The sequence below is a fragment of the Podarcis raffonei genome, chromosome 2 (genome assembly GCF_027172205.1).
Source record: "Podarcis raffonei isolate rPodRaf1 chromosome 2, rPodRaf1.pri, whole genome shotgun sequence".
In the NCBI taxonomy this organism is placed as follows: domain Eukaryota; kingdom Metazoa; phylum Chordata; class Lepidosauria; order Squamata; family Lacertidae; genus Podarcis; species Podarcis raffonei.
In genome coordinates, this window is record NC_070603.1 from 42,826,067 (window position 1) to 42,847,173 (window position 21,107).

Here is a 21,107-nt window from a genome sequence, read left to right on the forward strand (position 1 = left end):
ATATGTAGATTTGGATGCTGGGCAATATGGGCTTTTGGTCTAACCCACCAGAGCTTTTCTTCTGACATGTTTACTCCAAAATGAATCAAAAAGGCAAGTTTGTTACAATAGTTCTGCTTCCAAAACCTTGTCATCCAGGACAACATGCGCGTTCACACACACACACACACACACACACACACACAGGTAATTAGTAAATATGATTTACTGGTTCCCTTATTTTAAAAAAATACAAGGAAGAATGACCTACAGCATCAATGCTGCAAATACCAAAGTGGTGGTGAGTTCTGCAAGATGTAACCTAGGTATCTTGTATTACTGCTGCAAGCAAGCATAGCTACAACGCATCACATCACATCCTCTTCCATAGTGAGGTATTTCCCCACTAAAAATGATAAATATTTAGGAAGTCGCAAAATAGACAGAATCACCCCTTATTCCAGAGGTCCTATCCCCATTTGTTAAAATATCCTGATTTCCCTTTGTCTAAATCAGTGGTTGCCAAACTCCCCTGCTTCCACAGACAACCTGAAAATTGCTGAGGGTCTTGGTGGACTACTTAGTGATTTTTCTGCCTGTTGTAGCAATTGCAACGCACTGTGCTAGACGATGCATGTTTTTTTACTGCATTTTTAGAGACACACTACAGATTATCTGAATGAAGCTCCATGGACCACAAGTTAAGAGCCCCGTCATTTGCTGATATCTGCCTCAACGTTTATAAAAAAGGAAAAATAAAATATTTCTAGCAAACAATCAGACAAGCCATTAGACTAGATCTGCACGCTGTAGCCAGGAAGCACATTTTGCCAGCTGTGCTAGTCATATGTCCAGCAGGAATTGCACCTGTAGAAGCAGCACTGGTAATTTACCAGAGGCCAACCAAGTTTGGCTAAGCTCAAGTGTGCAGCTGCCTTCCAGAATCTTCTGTGCTGTGCATACCACATGTCATGCATAAGTCACTCTCCCTGTCAGAAAGGCACAAAGGCAGCTGTCTGCTGCTGTGCTCAGCTGAGAGTTTTTAGCTTTTTGTTTGGCGCTCCGTGAGAATCCTCAGTGTGTTCCAATTTCATTTTGGCTGGTGCCTTGTTCTCAACAACAGTCCGGGCCTCAGAAGCTTTAATTGCCTCTTGGAGAAGACGCAGCTCCCGCTTCTCCCTCCGCTCTTCCATCTCCCCAATCTCATCTGCGAACAAGGCTTTCAGCGGCAGGATCAGTTTTGGAATAGCAGCAAAATCGCCAAAACGCACCTGGTGATGAAGGCAAATATTAGAGCAGCAGGAATTATGCAGTACTACATCTCCCAGCCAATAATAAACCAGGAATAGCTAACCTGCGGCCCTCCAGCTGTTGTTGGACTACAACTCCCATCATCCTGGATTATTGGCCATGCTGGCTGGGGCAGATGGGAACTGGGAGTCCAACAAACATCTGGTGGGCTACAGATTTTCTTTCGCTGCTATAAACTACTGTACTAGAGGAGGTACGTGCATAGCATTCTCTTGGTTGTGGACAAAAATGAGTTCCTTTTCCCAACCTTCAACTCCCCTTGACCTGTGTAAAGGTAAAGGTGACCCCTGACCAGTCGTGACCGACTCTGGGGTTGCGGCGCTCATCTCGCTTTATTGGCCGAGGGAGCCAGCGTACAGCTTCCGGGTCATGTGGCCAGCATGACTAAGCTGCTTCTGGCGAAGCAGTGCACGGAAACGCTGTTTACCTTCCCGCCGGAGCGGTACCTATTTATCTACTTGCACTTTGACATGCTTTCGAACTGCTAGGTTGGCAGGAGCTGGGACCGAGCAACGGGAGCTCACCCCGTCGCGGGGTTTCGAACCGCCAACCTTCTGATCGGCAAGGCCTAGGCTCTGTGGTTTAACCCACAGCGCCACCCGCGTCCCGTTTGACCTGTGTAGGGCACACAAAAAGAAGGTTCAGTGCAAGCCAGCACTGCCACAGTGCTGGACTACTGCAGTCTCTGGAGCCCCAACATACTTTTCTAATGTAAGTAAGTTGGGATCCCCAGCAAAGACCACCCAACAAAAGCTGACATATGACTGGGGAATGCTAGGAGCCAGCCCAATGTGGGTTTGATAAACGAAGGTGAAACAAGCATCTCTGATCCCACTTGCTCTTGTTCTGTATGGTCCGCCCTCTTTGCAGATGCTAAAAGCCTGATTTAGTAAACATTTTCAAGGGAGAGAAAAACTTCTCTCAAATTACCTGAAAACGTGGAGCTCTCTTATACAGTGGTAGCTCGGGTTAAGTACTTAATTCGTTCCGGAGGTCCGTACTTAACCTGAAACTCTTCTTAACCTGAAGCACCACTTTAGCTAATGGGGCCTCCTGCTGCTGCCGCGCTGCCGGAGCACGATTTCTGTTCTCATCCTGAAGCAAAGTTCTTAACCTGAAGCACTATTTCTGGGTTAGTGGAGTCTGTAACCTGAAGCGTATGTAACCTGAAGCGTATGTAAATCGGGGTACCACTGTACCTCAAAGCTCAAGTTCTTCACTCACCTGCATGTGATCGAATGCAATTCCAACTTTCTCACTGAAATCCTCACTGAAGAGAGGGATTTTGGCATAGCGCTGGCTGAAGTGATTGAGCATGATGAAGTCTGCATTCATCTTCATCCCAACTCCAATTGCTTGGGAGGTAGTACTATAGAAAGGAAGAACAGTAAAACAAAGAACTGTACAATATGAATTGTAAAAGGCTCCCCTCAGGTTTCATAATAGCCAATACCCAGCATAAAAGAAAATACTAGGAGGAGAGGAAAACATATTATAAGACTGCAGGAACAATATTTTATGAGCCAAAGCTTCCTACGCAGTTTAATTATTTCAGTTGCTATTATATATAACAAGCAAGCAGAAACAACCATGTCAACATGAAATGAAATGAGTTTGGGTCTTAGTAGTCCATAGCTTCCCTCCTGAGTTATGCTCTGGAACAGACTGTCATTTCATATTGTTTGGCTTCAATCTGCAGACATCCTGCCAAAATGCCAAAGCTAATTCTGCTAGAGATTGGGAAAGGCTGTAACTTTTCATTGCAATTATTTACTTTCCCAGTAGAAAGCTATATTATTTCAAAGCACATAACCCTATCATTCACCCTTTTTTAAACATTTAAGATAAAAACAAGATAGGTCCAGACCTAAATAAAGCCTGACCCACAAAAGTGCCGAAGGCAGAAACAGCCAGTTGGTATCTGCACCAATCTTACACAACTACTAGAGGAACACAAGGTGCCTCTACACATTTCCTATTACTACTTCGATTCAATGAAGTACTGCCTTTTCATTTCATTTATGCAGAAAATGCCAATACCACTTCCCCTTCTATAATTTACCTGTGCGTCTTCTCTATAGCTTCCTCTTCTAACCCATCTTCCAGTGTAGCTTCATGTATCAACAGAGAAGCATTTTTCCCTGTAAAAATGATTTGTCACATTTTAGGGGGAAGGGTGAGAAGGAAAATAATTAAACAAAGAGACATTTTGCTTTCCACACAGCATTCCCAACAATTATCAGATAATCTAGGACCATTGACAAAAAAACCCAAAAACACTTACCCATTTCGACTAAAGCATCACATGGCATAGTGTCACCAGAATATACTATTTTCCACCCAGATTTGTGAACCATGGAACAAGCAAAGGCATTCTTACAGTGCCGGACCTCACATGTCTGAAACTGAAAAGCACAACATGCTGGTCACTGGGATTCTCCTGTAGGGGAAAGAGCTTGGTTCCCTCGCTGGAGGTCAATAAGACAAGGTAAAGTAATCAATCACATTTACTTGTATGTACAAAGTAGCAGCCCCAATGCGGAAGTCACTACAAGGATTCAAACGCAATACAAGTATAGATACAACGATGTAAAAATCATCAAACCCACCCCTTCATTATGTTAGTTTAACACAGCTGTAAAGCATCATTTAGCAACACTAACCAATTAGCAGCTGACACCTTTTGACACGTGCAATTTGTCCACTTTGTTGCTACCCTAATTTTACAGCATCAGCTATTCAGTAGTGCTTAATCTGCAATTCTCTTTGAAGCTTCTACAGCATTATTTGTTGCATTCCCCAGGCTGTCTTATCTTTAGTCCCTATTCAATCACATAAATTGTGGGCTTGTTTCTTTCAAGCTGGCTGTTTCTAAGCGAAGACAATTTAGCTAAACAATTTAACTCTTGCGGTCTCTACACTCCCACAGGGGCTTCCTTTCTACCCCCATCCCACCTCGAACCTTCCTTACCTTTGCAAAGTCGTATATCTCCATAAGCAAGCTAATGAAAGCCTTTGCTTTAGGTTTAAATACATCACAATCTTCTATTAAGAACCGTGCAGGAATCAAGCTGCAAGGGGGGGGGTGAAAGACGCAATATGATTATGCCAAGATTTTTCCATCCACCCCACAATTATCAAAAGAATAAGAACAGCAGTACCACCTAGTGCAGTCAAGGGGCAGCAATTAACCTCTTGAAATAGTACACTTCCCCATCTGCCTTCATAATCCCCTATTTGCCACTTGCTCCCAGACTTTGTGAAGGTGGTGATGACTGAAATCAGATGATGGTCAGGGACAGGGGGGGTTCAATCTGGCCTTCTTCAGGGATCAACAGTGTGCACAATTATCTGATTGACAGATAGGCATTACTTTAGGCCTTCTCCACTCCTGTGCTACAGACAAAAATCACCCTGTGATGCACTGCGAACTCTGTGATCTCTGGAATATGTAATATATGGTTCTTATTGGCCAATACAAGAGAGAAACAGAGCAAGTGATAAGACTCAAAAAAAAATCCAAGCTTTAAGGCCACTTGTTAGTGGGGCAGAAATACCAAGGAAATCCCGTCTCAATAAGCCTGCAAACAGTTCATCATTTTCACCCTCATGGGTAAGAAAAGATGGGAAGCATGCATTAACATGGATTGAAGTAAATACATTTTAGCCTATAAGTGAGCATGAATTGCTAGACAATCTGGACCAGCAATAGATCCTTCAAAATGGACACAAGCATTTGCTATTAAACTAGCAGCTATGACGGTCTTGAAGGTTTGGATGAAATTAGATACTTCAACCCAAACTTGACCTCTATCTAAAAACATTTCCCCCTTTAAGAAAGCTTAAAAACAGCCTTTAGAGGCAGGACAGTGAGACATAGCAGAGGACAGCAAAAAAAGCAAAACAAAAAACACATTTCTGCAGCTGCACACCACGCATTGCAGTAAAGCATGACAGCAGCTGCATCTGAAAATAGATGCAGTGCATTTGAGGGCTCTGCAGTGTTCCGTAGCAAAGCAAGACACCTGGTGTATCTACTCACTTGATGTGCCCCAAGATTTTTTGGCAATGGTCATGGTACTGGTGCAGCCATGTCATGATCAATGTGGGTGCAATCAGCAACAGCGGGCTGGAGGGCAGACCCAGGGTCATCTGAGGTAAGAGAGAAGCAAAGGTCTGAGATGTTGCAATGCTAAGTAAATAGGAAGCATGCATCAGATCAGATACAAGGCAATGACTGACTCTGTTATGTGTCAGTGCTGCCACCCTCACAAAGTTGAGCTCTAGCTTTAAGGCTGACATACTTACAAACGCCCGGTGTCTCTGCAACAATATATTCAATAAGCCCTAGGAGAGAGGAGAGAGGCCCATTGTAAGTAAGACATCTGGCTGTACACTTGTCCATAAGCAACCCTAAAAAAAACCTGAAATGAAGTACAGTGGTAACTCTACTTACAGACGCAATCCGTTCCAGGGTGCTATGTGCACCCCAAAAAGGCCGTAAGTAGAGCGCAGCTTCTGCGCATAACGCAATAGAGCGCTCCTGTGCATGCACGAAGAGTGCTTCTGCACGTGCGGTGAAACCCGGAAGTATACACTTACGGGTTTGCCGCGTTCGCAACCCGAAAATCCGCAACATGAACCTAATGCAACTAGAGGTATGACTGTACTACGCCACTCTATTTGCTTTAAGGGGGGGGGGGCTACTGCTTGAAAAATAAAAGGAATGTTGCAGTGTAATGTACTTCCAAATATGTGGAGATTGTGCACAGGAAAGACAAAGTAGCTTTGCCCAATGTTAAATATCAGGTAAGTTTTTTTAAAATATAAATTAATAAAATAATAATAATAATAATAATAATAATAATAATAATAATAATAATAGAAGTGCACTTACTACTGTAAATTGTTCTAACTTACTACACCTCAAGGCAAGGATTTGCTTTCAAACATTTATTTTATGGAAAGAAAAAAGGTTCCTGTAGCATTTCAAAGATGTCAACAAACTGGGTTAGCTGCTCAGCCACACAGTATCATCGTAACTTCATAATGGCTTGTCACCAAGAAAGAATTAGCTACACCAAACCACCTTTTTTAAAGGTTGATAGAAAAAATGAAGGCGCAGAGGAGGACATAGGGTAAAAACTACACACTTCCCCTGAGGACATGAACATATAGTGGGGAAAAAGAATGCTATAGTGCCCATCCCTATACGATACTCACTGTATGATGGTCAGCATGTATATGAGACACAAACACAGCTGCAATGTTACACAGGATTCGGTCAATTTCATCTCCGTAATGACGGCAAAGCTGGCCAAATGTTCCTTCACCACAATCCAGAAGCAGAGACTGGGTAGGGCTAGCAAGAGAGTGAGTGCAGGTTTGTACCACATCTACTAGCATCAGGATATTGAGATATCTGTCCAGCATCCAAGGAAACAAAGGCCAGCAAAAGCTTCTGATGCTGACAGGATACAGCATCCCATGATACAACTTCAGGGATAAGGGCAAAGACAGTGGTTCCCAATTAGCTAAGTACTGCATGCCCCCTGCTTTTCAGAAGCCAAGCCATGGACCCCCTACTTCTGAAAATTTTGATATCTCTATGGTAGTTCTTCTTATGTGAACAGTGCCACAGACCCCCCGGGGTGGGTTACATGGACCACATGGGAACCACTGAACCAAGGTATCAAGTGAGGAGGTGTTGCTGCATGTTCTGGCACCATCCAATTACATGGTACCTCTAGATACGAACGGGATCTGTTCCGGAGCCCCGTTCGCATCTAGAAATAAACGTAACTAGCGATGGCATGTCTGCGCGCGTCACTTTTTACCACTTCTGTGCATGTGTGTGACGTCATTTTGAGCATATGCGCAAGCAGCGAAACCTGGAAGTAACGCGCTCCGTTACTTCCGGGTTGCCAAGGAGCGCAACTCGAACGCACTCAACATGAAGCATATTCAACCCGAGGTATGACTGTAGTAGGAAAGCACAAAAGTGCTTTCTCCATTGTTGTGCCTAGGCTGCCCTTCGGACATCCATCTGGCCCACTCCTTCCTCATGGCTTTTCCATTGTCAACTCAAGACTTTGTTTCAGCAGGCCTTTGGCTTGGCCAGGCCTGGCTTTATGCCTATCTCATGCGTCTGTCTTTGTTCCGTTTTTCCAGCTTCTCCTTTTTTTAGGTTTGTGATGGAAGCTGCTTGAGCATTTCAATTTGACACAGAAAGGCAGGGTTCTAAATTAATATAATAAAAGTTTCACACGTGCAGCGTGCTCAAAATGCAACAAAGCAGCATGTGCTACTGCAGGAAGATAAAAGAGAAGTCTTAGAATAAGCAATTGCTCGTCACATACTAAGGAGCCATCTTCAAAAAGCATCATCACTTAAGTAAAAAGTCTGAGGTTAACTTCAGAGAAGGAATGTGGTGTTAAGCCTATAAGGTTTGATTGCTGGATACTGCTTGATGGCTACAATAGATGGGAACAAGGTTAAAAAGCTTTTTTTTTTTAGCCCTCACCACTTGGCACTGGATGTTATTTATCAATGATTCCTTATAAGAGAACCTGCCCCCACAGGACACTCTCGTGTTTGTACCTACCTAAGGTTTATCAGTGTAGAGCTAACATTTCGGATTTTCATTGGGACTGCAGAGCCTGTTCCTAAGAAAACAACTTCTGGGTAGGAGCCAGTGGTTCCTAGAAACAGATAGAAAAGAACATGAATCCTGCAGACTCCTGTACTGCGACGGCTTACAATAATTTTATTATTTATACCCCACCCATCTGGCTGGGTTTCTACCTCTACTTCACCTGGAAAACAAAGCACAGCCATCTGGAAGGAACAAGAAGTTAAACCCCAACAGTATTAGAAGGACTGGATTCTGGCCGTTTTCAGGTCAAGTGAAATAACTTTCTAGTGAATAAACGGTGTGATTTTTAATATGTTTTTAAACTTTCCCATTAAGCTTTCTCTTTCAACTGGAAAACACAGCCCTAAAAACATAATGGCAACTGATATGCTGCACAGCAAACAGTGAGAAGTGGAGGTGTCCACTCTACACCCCACTAGCTGCAGCCCAGCACACAACACACTACACCTTAAGCAAAGTTACACTGTTTGCTGGCAAATGCCTTTTGCGATACAACCAAGCACCGTATCCCCCAACCTTGCTCAATTATTAATTCGGAAGTTTTATCCTCCACCTTTTCATTCAAATGCTTCTCAAAATGGCTTACGACAGGCTGTAATTAGACAAAATGAAATCCCACTCAGACACACAATCTAGCAGTCCCCTGACTGTTGGATGTGGTCATTTGCTGCTAACTATGCAGTGGACCTTTACAAGCACAACTCAACAGACAGGATCAGGAAGAAAAACTTAGAAAGGGGGCCCAGCGGGAGGCATTCCTTATTGCAGATGTTCTCAAGGGATGTAAACATTAAAGAAAATCAAGGAAGTAGGAATATTATGTTTAACATCCCTTCAAAGACAATGGCCAACTTTTCAGACATTGTCTTTAAATAGTTCTTATTTGTTGCTGCCTTTAGCCTCCAAAACACATCAGGAAAAAGAAGGTTGTATCACCCTCCCCCGAGCTTTCTCATTAGCCCTTTCCAAACACAGGCAACCTATGCACCTGATGAGGCTGGTAAGCTCTCTTTGCACTTCTGCACACAGTCCTGGAAGTGAGGGAGTTCCAAGGCTTCAGCTACAAACTCAGCAGGATTACAAGCAAGAACAGCCTCCCTGAAAAAACAGAAAGTCAAAAGTGGAGCAGGGGAGGGGGAAAGAGAAAAACAACAGCCATTAATTTCCAAATCAAAGTACCTAATTACTTCTCCCAAGCATCCCAATTGCTCTTTCCATTCAGTAAAATTTACCAGCACCAAGAAAGCATTTTTATCTTCCACCTGCAAACCCCAGGCGCTCTGGACCAAATCCCTTGGAAGTCCACTCACCAGACGAGCATCAGCTTAAACCAAAGGAGCCTTTTGCAATCTGCCCACCCTGCAATGCTCCATGTATCCCTCGTCTCAACCAGCCTACTTCACAAAGCTTTATTCCCCATTGCTACTGAAACCACTGTCTGAGTTAACAAGTAGCACTGGGGGCAGAAATAGACATTAGACAACAGGGAGCTGCCACTTGTCTCTCATACCAGGGGGAAACCCATGGATTGTGTACTACAACTCCCATCAGCTTCTGTTGGTCATGCTGGCTGGGGCTGATGGGAATTGGAGTCCACACCATCTGGCACCACATTGGCTACTCCTGCTCTGCTTTAATATGTGACAGTAGAGTATTAGACCAACACACCATTCCACCCCTAGAAGTCAATGTTTGGGAAGGACAGGGTAACTTCCTGCACAATAGTGTTATGTCATGCACTGTGTCAAAACTTTTTTTTATTGACTTTAATATTAAAATTAACTAGACCTTATTTGGAATAGGGCAGAAAAAGAAATGGAAAGGCAGTAGCTCCATGCCTCTCATAGTATCTACTTCTACAGTAGCGAAGAAAGGCAGGGTTGTTATTTTAGTATTTAAATATTGGGGGGGGGGAGAGATAAACCACAGGATTATTTAAAAAAACAACTCCTCAGCAGTGTACATAAAATAATTACAGTGGTACCTCGGTTTACGAATAGTTCTGTTTAAGAACTATTCGGTTTACAAACTCCGCAAAACCAGAAGTAGTGTTCCGGTTTGCGAACTTTACCTCAGTCTACGAACAGAAGCCAAACAGTGGAAGGCCTCATTAGGGAAAGCATGCCTCAGTTTAAGAACAGATTTCGTTTAAGAACAGACTTCAGGAAAGGATTAAGTTCGTAAACTGAGGTACCACTGTATCTGAAAGTAATTTTGAAGGCCTTATATCCCTATCCAAGGACAAGTTGTAAGTGCTCACCAACCTCTGCCATTCTGGTTTGGGCCTCAGCTGGTACTTGAGGAGGCACTCTCCGCGTGTGACAGGTACATCGAACGTGGCCTCTTCTTCCTGCTGGGCAGACAGGAAAATATAAAAAACTGAGCTACCAAAACAGTTGTGCAAAAGAAAGGCACACCCCTTGCTTTCACACTCTGAAATCAAGCAGAAACTTCACCTTGCTATTGTAGCAGGTAAGCAACGGGAAGATCTCTGGGTGGATGAGGTTGAGCTGGGTCTGAATCTTGTGGCTGCGGAGTTGGTGCACCGAACGGCAATTCTCGTTGAGTATCAGGTGCCGAGTACTGGCTCCAAATCTGGTGGGATAAGAAAAAAACAAACACACGGCTCTAGCAGGTTTAAACTTGAGGTTACTATTAGAATTTGTAAATGAGGAGGGCCGTTTTGACTAGAATTGGGCCTTCTTGGTAGAGTCCCTCCATGTTCTGCACACTAACACAGTTCACATTACTTACAATGTATTCACCTTGTCAGGTCTTGCTCCTTACTGTGTTCCCAGTCTGAACACAAGTTTCCCTATGTTTAGCCCTGCTGGGATACTTGGCCTGTCTCTCAGGCTACAAGGACAAGGTTTGTTTATCTTGCCTCCCAGATAATTTTTTTAATTTTATTTCCCTACAAGTTGTGTTACTGAATGCACACAGAAGAACAGCACAAATCACATCAGCAAGAAAAAAAGAAAACTGGGGAAAGGAGTGCCTAAGAATATGACAGGCTTTGCTTGCAGACAGGAGTTGCAGCTAATTCACAGAATTTTTATCCAGGTAAGATTTGCAAGAGTAGTAGATTTAAGCAGGGAACCTTGAAAACTGATATACTGTAGAGACTTTAAAACCATGAGCGAAGTGGTCCCTTGGACTTAGAAGGCAGCTTATCTTCCACAATTTAAGCCCAGTCATGTGTCAGCTGAGAGGAATGCAGCTGGCATGTGCACCAGCATCTAGGAGGTGGGGCTGCCCCATATGTTCAGTACCCATGAGAACATCTGAACAGGGCCTACAGACAGTATATAATTCCAGCCAACACACATACAGACAGTATATAATTCCAGCCAACACACATACCTTTCTAGCCACTGCTTATACCGGCTGTCCTTCAGAATACGTTCTGGAGTTATATGAACGAGTAAAGCCACAGGTGTCTCCTGTTTTCCTTCTTGATACCTGCAAACAAAACGAACAGTTAAAAGCAATAGTTCTAGCATGTGGGGACAGATCAACCAACTCACATGGAGCTCACGGAGCAGGGGGCGGAGGTGAAGCTCCAGGGAGAGAGGGATGGGCTCCCAAGGTAGATGCTAACTTCTTTTAAAGAGCAGACCTGCTGGATCAGGTAAAAGGATCCTCTAGTTCAGCATCCTGTCCTCACAGTGGACAAGCAGGTGCATCATCAGGTAAATACCGCTGGCAGTAGGCCCTTATGACAGGGTTTCTGGAAATGGCAGCATTGATAGTGCCATATCACGCCAGTGTAATTTGGGAAGATGGGAGTTACTGTTTTGCTCTTCTGTTTTCCCGTATATGACTTCAGAACGCAAGCAGAGAGATCTAATGCCAATATGAGATTACCATGCCACTCTACAGACAACTGTATGCACATGACTGCCCGCAATCATCTCCAAACACATCGGTGGGCCAGATGGCTGGGTAGCAGCCCAGAAGGCAGAATAACTTTAAAGCGTGTACACACAAAACTGGAAATTCAAGTAATTAAAGAGGCACCAATAGAAAGCATCAGCTGCAACATTTCTGCAACATTTCCTCTAGGATCAGCAACATGGAGAGCAAAGTGAATACTTGACACAAGCACAGTGGAAGCCTTTGACAAGCTTCTTCAAAGTGAATCAACTACTTCTGGTCAGACAGTAGAATATTTTCATACCACTTCCAAGATGGCCAAACATAGAACACTGAAGGAGCCATGGAAGCCACAGGCATCTGTGTGAAGTGCAGTAAGCCCTTGGTTGAAGAGCTATTATCGGCAGCCACAGTGTCAGAGCAGAAGAGCGTTGCTCACAGGGAAATATCCTTCAGACACCTCAGAACAGTGTGCCTAGGCTCCTCTACTCTCACAAGTCCATCTGGGCAGGACCACTGGCTATCTAGAACAGCACTAGTGATCTCCTAGCAGTTCCATATTGCCAGTTCCCACAGAGCATTGGTTTCTAGCCAGTTGCCCACTATTTTGTTCATGTGCACTGCATCTTTCCATCCTACACACAAAAATTACTTCTTGCTAGATCTCTTGCAAGTCACACATCAGCTCCAATACGTTGTTGGCAGGAAATGCCAACTGCACAGGAAGGCACACACACACCCCGCCCCACATACTGAATATGAAGGTAGACATGCACATTCTTAACCATACCTTCTCAGTGTGTCATTTTCACAGACTGCATCTATAAAACCTTCATGAGGACACTCCACTATTATGAAAACTGCTCCTGGATCTGTAGGTGTGCAAATTTCTTCAGCCAAGATCTGGAACAATCATACATCTCAGTATACACTATTTAACATGTACAAACAACACAAAATTCAAGGACCATGTATTTGGTGTCCCAAGCTGACAATTTGAAAGCTACACCTAAAGAGTCAAGGGAAGACTGGCATGAAGCAATTCTTGTCATCTATGCAAATACTTCACTGGAACTCTTGGCCTCAGAAAGGCAGTCACTTGGATCCACCATGGTGAAAAGATCCAGTGCTTCCCTCCACCTCTAATTTGTGAAGCCATTTCATGCCTTTTCTGACGTTATAAGAACAAATCAATACACCCATAACCAGTGTAGCTTCATGTGCTAATCAGAGATCCCCAGTGATAAAAGACAGAATGTTTCAGGCTGTGTTCCCTTCAGGCAAACAACAAGTACAAACCCTGTTCAGTTACATCCAAAAGGCAGTGACTCACAACAAGAAGCAGGGTCAGACCATGCGGGTGAAAGAATTTGTCCTCAGAGCCATACCTCTCTGCCTTCAAATGTGATGTTCTCTCCATCTTTCACGGCTGCTATGATGGGAGCAATTGCTGCAGTGCCCCTAAAAATAAATTATAACAAGTTAGTCAACTTAATCAGAGGGATTAATATGCGAGGGGAAACTCACTAGAAACCCTTCTGTACTTACACAGGTAAGCCAAGCTCCTTTGCTTTCATCACCAAGAAGTTCCCTTTCTTTGGATGGAGCTGAAGTTAAACAAAGCACATTTAGTCACAAGTTGTTACATCAGAAAACTCCCTTCAAGACATCTACCTACAAATTGATATTAAAATACAAGGGAATGAGAGAAAGAGACTTGTCTGACATGCCTCCAGGCAGAAACTGGAGGGGTGGAAAGTCTCATTTGGAATGAAGTCGACATCTGGAGTGATCTGTATCAAAAAATACTGAATCCTCCCAATAGGCAGCCAGCTTCATAAGAAAGCAATCTAAAGCTGTAAACCTAAAAACACTTACTAGGGAGTAACACCACTGACCAGAGTGGGACTTGCTTCCAAGCAGGCAGGCATAGACTTGTGCTGCATGTGTTTTAATAACCACAACTTTGAGGCATTTCACAGTCAAAATTATCCCTGTCAATGTGAAACATTTCCAAGGAAGCCAATCATATATATGTTGTGTGTGTGGGGGGGGGGTGTCTCTCGCACACATATAATAAGAACTGTGCTTAAGCCTGCAATCTTAAACATTCCTCAATTTCCCATAAGCAGGAAAAGTGAGAAAAGCAAATGACCACAGATAGGTCCCCTCCTAATAGCAAAGCACCAGGCTAGTATTCAGCCTCAACTGTTCTCTACTTCTGAGCTGTTAAAGCTGTGACATGAAGTCTTTATCCAGGAAGTCCCAAGTTCCTGGGAAGCATCATTCTGTACAAAGGTGATGAACCTGCAATGCCACTTATGGTGCCCCCTCCCTTAAATCTTCCCCCATTTGAAATAAGGTCCTAATGTTCAGGAAGCGGGAATAGGTGCTTCTTGTGATGGCACACTGCCAGAGGAAGAAAAGGCACCTTTGCGGGGTAAGCAGAGGGCTTTCTATCCCAATCTGACACCGAACTCAGAGGAGAATTACTCTCTTTCTACCTGGCATGGGGAGTAAAGACAGTGTGTGTGCTTGCCCATATGTGCACATGTGACCGAAGGCGTTAGTGGTGAGAGTGTTCTGTACATGCAAGTGTGGACTGTATATGTGTTCTATGTACAGCCAGTGTTTGCATGTGAGTGTGTGTGCTTAAGATACTTTGACCACACTGCTGGCATGTGGCCCTCAAAGGGTTAGCCAAACATCAGTACCATGAAAGGTTAGCTACCCTTGCTGTACATAGAAGCCGGATGTAAAATAGCCATTGAGGCACATTATTATTCAGGGCAATTCTTACCTTACAAACGAACGCAACGACAAGTGATGGGTCCCTCTGACCGATACGCCAGCTACCATCTTAAATGCAAAAACAGAAACTCTGTGTTTAAGATTCAAGTAGTTTGCCCAACTTTAAAATAATGCACGTAAATTATCTGCCAAAATTAACAAGCTAGCATGCCTTGACAATGGGCCATAGCTCAGTGGTAGAGCAACTGCTTTGCTTGCAGAAGGTCCCACGTTCAGAAGGTCCCCTGCATCTCCAAATAGAACTGGGGGAGACTCCCTATCTAAAGACCTGGAAAGCTGCCACCAGTCAAGTGTAGACAGTAGCAAGGTAAATGGACCATTGGTCTGACTCAGTACTAGGCAGCGTTCTATGTTCTTATGACCCCATGATATTCAGCTGACATGGTCCCCAAGACTGAAAAGCCCAGCTATCTACCTGCCCTTGGAGAACCCAAGGCCCAGTTGCTGCCCCAGGCTTTTCCATTTCTGTTGGAGGGGGCAGACACAACATCAATGTTATCCACTCTACTCCAATCTGGTGCCAGGTTATGGACTACATCTCCCATCATCCCAGCCACTACAGCCAATAGTCAGGGATAATAGGACTTGTAGCCCAAAACATCTGGAGGACTTCAGAATGAAAAAGGTTGTTGCAGTGTACTATTTGATGTAAAGCTCCCCAAGGATCCTACCAGCTCAAATCAGGAATATTAAAATCAAATAAATAATTAAACTCCAGAGAGAAACATCTTAACCTAATTTAATATTAGTTATACCAGAAACAATATTTTGCTTTACCCTCTGCTACCATGCAGCTTGGGACGCGGGTGGCATTGTGGGTTAAACCACAGAGCCTAGGACTTGCCAATCAGGAGGTCGGCGGTTCGAATCCCCACGATGGGGTGAGCTCCCGTTGCTCAGTCCCTGCTCCTGCCAACCTAGCAGTTCGAAAGCAGGTCAAGGTGCAAGTAGATAAATAGGTACTGCTCCGGTGGGAAGGTAAACGGCGTTTCCGTGCGCTGCTCTGGTTCGCCAGAAGCAGCTTAGTCATGCTGGCCACATGACCCAGAAACTGTACACCGGCTCCCTCAGCCAATAAAGCGAGATGAGCACCGCAACCCCAGAGTCGGTCACGAATGGACCTAATGGTCAGGGGTCCCTTTACCTTTACCATGCAGCTTAAACTTAGTGCTGGACTTAGTGCTCCTAATTTCCAGGCAGCCCTCCTTCAATATATCTGTATCTAACTGGCGGGTCCTGACACATTCTTGGAACCGATGAGTAGCAAGGCTTCCTCACCCATTTTCTCAGGGGATTCTTTACTCCTGCCACCCTGCACAGACTGCTGCTCCACAGAAGGAGATCCCCGTCCTGCGAGGCGCTTTTGTTCAGCCTCACCAGCTGGTGACTCAGGCCTTGGATGCAGCCTTTGCTCAACTTCTGGCTTTTTGCCTGCTCCAGAAAAATAAAATGGGGAGAGGGGTAAGATTAGTGCACATGGACACACACACCCTTCTATCCTGGGGACACTATTTAAACTGGAAATAAGGACATATTCAACTGTTTTCATGTATCACTCTGAATATCTTTCTGTGGAAAATTGGTACTCAACTTGTTAGCTGCTGAAAAGTATCATCAGCCAAAGCTCCCTGCTACCATCCAGAAATAGTCCCATTGATGCTCCCAAAGTATCTGGATTCTCACCACAACTACCCATTTGACAAGACACCATTTCAATGGGGATATTATAGGGAAAAGACAAGGGTAGAATACAGGACAGGACCTACGTAAGGCAAAGAATTAACTGCCAGAGGACATTTTTCTGGGTCAGTCTTTACAATTAGGGAGTAAATACTCCCTGTTAAGACATAATGGTGCAGATTCAACTAACTGGTCCTGTTAGCAGTGCCTGCACAAGGACTTCTGCTACTGCAAAGAGGCTTCCCCCACCTTCCTCCCTTCAAAAAAGAACTGGCTCGGGGGTGCTGGAAGTGTTGGGATACTGCCAGGGAGATAAAGCCCATCATGGCCCCCACGTCGCCTCCGGACGTCCATCGATCTCCCGTAGATACAGTATCAGCAATTAGCGACACGAGCTCCAGAAAATAGCTTGTGACATTCCAGAGCTGATGCACGCTCTATCAGCAGAATTCGCACAGCGAAAGATGCACGCAGGAGAGCATATTTACAAGTTTATTCAGCGTTGGTCAGAACAAAGAAAAACATGACTGCCTGCTTCGGTCTGCTCAGGCACAGAGAGAGAAACGAAAGCAAAGACACAACATAAACTTCCTGTGAACAGGAAATACGCAAACTCTGTGACTCACAAAGCCTGCTCCCTTTTAAAGTGGAACGGAAATATCCTAACAGGAAGAACCCCCAGAACAGCACATGAATGTAATAGATAACTGCATTAGGCAAAAAGAAATGTTTGTGCTGTCAGAGCAATCTCCTTAGTGCTACACTGAAACCTCCTCAGCATTCTGTGTCGCCTGGGTAGATCTGTCTCAGTCATGTCTACCCTTTGCAAGGAAGTGTGGAGATGAATGAAATAAATCATACAGCACTCCATATGTTATGGAAGCCATTAAGCAGCAGGAAAGGAAAGTTATAGAATGAAATGAAAAGGGCAAAGTAAAATCCGACATAACCCAAACCAGAGCCCCACAGCCGTTCTCAGCGCATGCTCATTCCTTCTTTACTGTTAAAATTATGGCACTGTACTCACCTACCAGGGGAACCTGATAGACTGTCATTGTCTCATCCTGATATTCTGGATCAGAATGGGGCCGTACAGCTAGTAACAAAACAAACAAAATACTATTCAGTGTGATGATACTGTTAGTGCACATTCTTTCTACGAATAAGAGAACATAAGTAAGATTATAAGATTATTTCAAAGTTGGATAAAATATGCCCAAATCAAAATCTATGGAACACAAATCCTATCCAGACTTCAGCTGGCTCCTTGCTAGATGCCTCTGAAAAAGATGGTGAGGTCAACAACATGAAAGAAGTTGCTGCAGGGGAATTCAGCATCAAAGACAACAGCAAAGATGTGGAGCAGGCTTCTGCTCTAGCTAGACAAGTCTTCCATCCAATCAGACCACAGCAATTATGTATTTTAAGTGCACACACAAACCTGCAGTACCTACCTATGTCTATTCCTTTTAATGGACCAGAAAATACTTTGATTGCCTCCAAGTAGTTTTGCTGGAATATATACGGGGGGGGGGGGGGTAGAAGGGAGGGGAGGGAAGGGAGAGGAAGAGGAAGAGAGAGAGAATGTCAAAATTACAGCATTGCACAGGTTTTTTCTAGCAAGAAACACACAGCTTTTAGCAGTTAAAGGAATGTAACTTATACAAGTGGAGAAGGGCAGATGGCAACAACTCAGACTAGAATCAACTTAGATCAAACAACAACTCAGACTAGAATCAACTTAGATCAAGTTAAGAAGGAAAACATTATTTCCTGAAAGTAAGGAATAAGTTTTAAGCTCTCAAGTTTGCCCTCCTGATAGTACATACAGTACCACAAAAGCTTAAAGCTGCAATCCTATACAGATATATTTGGGGAAAAGTCACACTGAACACCGTGGGACATACTTCTGAGTCAACTTATACAGGATTGCACATATACAGGATTGCACTATTATACAAGCTCAGGGCTCTTACAAACCTTGTTGTTCCCTGGCGCAGAGCACAGCTCTCAGGTGGGATGTGTTTGAGCCAACCATCACCCCTGACAACCAGGTGACCGCAGGGGTGCATTAGTTCAAATAGTTTATCCAAGAATACTGTAATTAAGGGATGAAGGGTCTCACAGGCAAGCACTGTAGGAACAGCATCACTCACCAGCTGCGGCGGCCCAGAAAGCACACACTTTGGAACCCCCGTTTCTTTTAAGGTAAGAATCATTCCTGGAAGAGAGAGCAAGAGCTGTAGGAAACTGCAAAAGACCCTTGAATGTTTTGAAACCCAAATAAGTCTTCCTACTTCTACTATAGCACTAGATTACTAATTTACTTTTCAGAACTACTTGCAGCCTAACCATCTATAACATCAGCATTACCCTTCTACTAAGAGCTCAAAACAGCCAAATTAAAACACAGAATCTATTACCTAGTTGAACTCACCTGACAAGCCACCAACATTTGCCCAGTTCATTCTGGTGATGAAGATATTGTCTAAGCGAGCCACTTTTAACCTGTTGTGAAGACAAGAATTAGAATAATTTGCCTGCTAGGATTCTGACCACCTGTGCAACCAACCTCAATCCCAATTATTATACTTACTTGTGTTCTTGCATAAGGCGCTGCACTCCTTCCCCACAATTAAAAAGATACCTGGAATGCAATATTTTAGTTTAAGGGATTTTCAGATTTATGAAAGCAACAACAAATCTAAAACACCCAGGACTGGCCCAAGCGGTGAAGTACGAGACAGCTCTCCCTCCCCAGTTCACATACAATAGCCAACTGATTGGCAGCTGAATCTAACCATGGTGATGAGGCAGTGCTGGAGGCGGCAGACCAGTTTAGAGCAGGGTAGGCAACCTAAGGCTCGGGGGCCAGATGCAGCCCAATTGCCTTCTCAATCCGTCCTGTGGACGGTCCGGGAATCAGCGTGTTTTTACATGAGTAGAATGTGTCCTTTTATTTAAAATGCATCTCTGGGTTATTTGTGGGGCATAGGAATTCGTTCATTTTTTCCCTTCAAAATATAGTCCGGCCCACCACATGGTCTGAGGGATGGTGGACCGGCCCACGGCTGAAAAAGGTTGCTGACCCCTGGTTTAGGGGACCCAGGACAGGCTGCATGGTAGCAGGGGGAGCTCAGAACAAACAAAAAGGGGACGCTACTGCTTCCCCACAGCATGAGCTATCACCGCACTCAGGCTAATGAAAGGGCCAGCCGTCAAGATGGCCTGATTGCACCTTGTATCCAGCAAAGCCTCGTGAACTGGGTGCGTCGACCTCTGACACGCATCATATGCGGCAGACTGGAGGGGCGCTCCTGGGGGAGGGCTGCGTGTGCCCTGGCCGTCTTGCCTGCTCCAATGCTATGCAACTGGGCGTGATCAAGCCTGCCAGTCCTAATGCAGAGGGCGATGGGGAGAGGGGCCAGGTGTGCTACCTGGTGGGCCGCCTGCACTAACAAGGCCGAGATCGGCAGGAAAGGAAACGTCATTTAAGGAAGAAGCTGCGCTGTAAAGTACAACCGCGTTGGGCGAAGAGAAGCGTCGCTCCTCTTCCATGAACTAAAAACCGTGACGAAGGGAAGGAAGCGCTTTATTCAGGGGAGGCTCAAGGCCTCGGGACACCACTAACCGGTTATACTCGGAGAACACATAGAGCGCGGCTCCGGCGTCCCGCGTCCCGGCCGCCGCCACTTGCAAGAAGACGGTCCTGGGCCCCGAGGGCTGGAAGGGCCCCGTGGCTCCCTGGCGCTTCTCTCGCGAGCGCAGGTGCCGCAGCGAGTCCTTCGGCGGGCGCTGGCGACGGAAGGCGCCGCCCCCGGACATGGCTCTGGCCGTCACCCGCAGGAGACCCCGCCACATCCAGCCACCGCGCTCCGCCGCTGCTCCGGAGACGCAGCCAACTAACTGCCCGCTCCACTCCACTCCGCTGCCCAGCGCACGCTGCCCAGACTCCCCGCCCACTTGGCCGCTCGCGGGCCAATCCCGTCCTTGGCCCCCGCTCGCGAGCGTCGTTCTAACTCCCAGCAGCCAATAGCCAGAAAGAGAACCTTGCACCATGTGAGGCAGCCCGGCCAGTAGGAAACTAACTGTAACCCGATTTCCTCGTTTCATGTGACGGAGCCTTGGCCATAGAGACTTCGTATATCTTGACAGACAAGAAACCATCGAGACGATGGGATTTTTCTCCTGGCGCGACACCGCGATCCTTATTGCGTTTCCGGTCTGCATTTTAACTATTTCCGCTCTAACTTCCGGGGTGCGCATCGCATCCTGCGCGTTGAGAATTATGGCCAATGGGGTGTTTGGTATAAAGCCAGAAACTGTAGCAGTCTAATCATTTTCTCTCCGTATGAGTGGGACATGTCCCACTTCACATAATCAAGTTTTTTCTCCCTATTTTGTATTCCTTTTTACGAAGGAAAAAAAGTTTCTTCACACCTGGGAAATACTGAAGCTGTATTTCCTAATGTCAAAACCGGCTTCGTAAATAGTTGTATTTTGTTAGGGAAAAATTGTGAAAACAATACAACCCCAATATAGCTAAACCCCTTGCTGGCGGATTTGCAATATGAAAGGAGGTTACTATCCCGTGTGGAACAGTGTTTATGTAAACAAATTTCGTTATTTATTGATTTCCAAACTCGGCACCCTCACCAGTACAAAAGACCTCTATACAGACCCTATTAATGGGGATAACTCCCAATTTACATAGCAAGATTCTGACTGATTTGGGAACAGCTGCCCATTTAGTCATAGCTCAAAGTGGGAAGGGCGTTTGGGGGTGGATGGCATC

General features: G+C 44.9%; 1 protein-coding gene across 2 annotated transcripts; it reads right to left on the reverse strand.

Moving 5' to 3' along the window:
• Window positions 1-187: 187 nt before the first annotated feature.
• ELAC2 (elaC ribonuclease Z 2) lies at window positions 188-20,386 on the reverse strand. 2 transcript variants are annotated; one of them, XM_053376216.1, is made up of 24 exons: window positions 19,944-20,386; window positions 18,909-18,959; window positions 18,750-18,820; window positions 18,469-18,533; window positions 17,767-17,824; window positions 17,340-17,408; window positions 15,911-16,063; window positions 14,622-14,680; window positions 13,370-13,428; window positions 13,210-13,282; window positions 12,612-12,724; window positions 11,309-11,407; window positions 10,402-10,540; window positions 10,210-10,298; window positions 8,934-9,043; window positions 7,895-7,991; window positions 6,514-6,652; window positions 5,599-5,637; window positions 5,333-5,442; window positions 4,262-4,361; window positions 3,575-3,695; window positions 3,353-3,431; window positions 2,515-2,659; window positions 188-1,250 (listed from the first exon to the last, which is right to left on the reverse strand). In XM_053376216.1, the coding sequence occupies exons 1-24, from the start codon at window positions 20,369-20,371 to the stop codon at window positions 1,008-1,010; spliced, it is 2,709 nt and encodes a 902-aa protein (XP_053232191.1). In that variant the 5' UTR covers window positions 20,372-20,386; the 3' UTR covers window positions 188-1,007. The 2 variants fall into 2 exon arrangements, with proteins under 2 accessions (XP_053232191.1, XP_053232192.1); XM_053376217.1 differs by having other exon boundaries at window positions 10,210-10,295; window positions 19,944-20,228.
• Between the last annotated feature and the right edge of the window lie 721 nt (window positions 20,387-21,107).

Coding starts and splice junctions, on each gene's coding strand:
- ELAC2 (XM_053376216.1), bottom strand. CDS start 20,371: ATGGTGCAAGGTTCTCTTTCTGGCTATTGGCTGCTGGGAGTTAGAACG. Junction 10,541..11,308: donor TATAAGCAGTGGCTAGAAAG/GTATGTGTGTTG, acceptor TTATCCCACCAG/ATTTGGAGCCAGTACTCGGC. Junction 2,660..3,352: donor GCTATAGAGAAGACGCACAG/GTAAATTATAGA, acceptor TCCTTTCTATAG/TACTACCTCCCAAGCAATTG.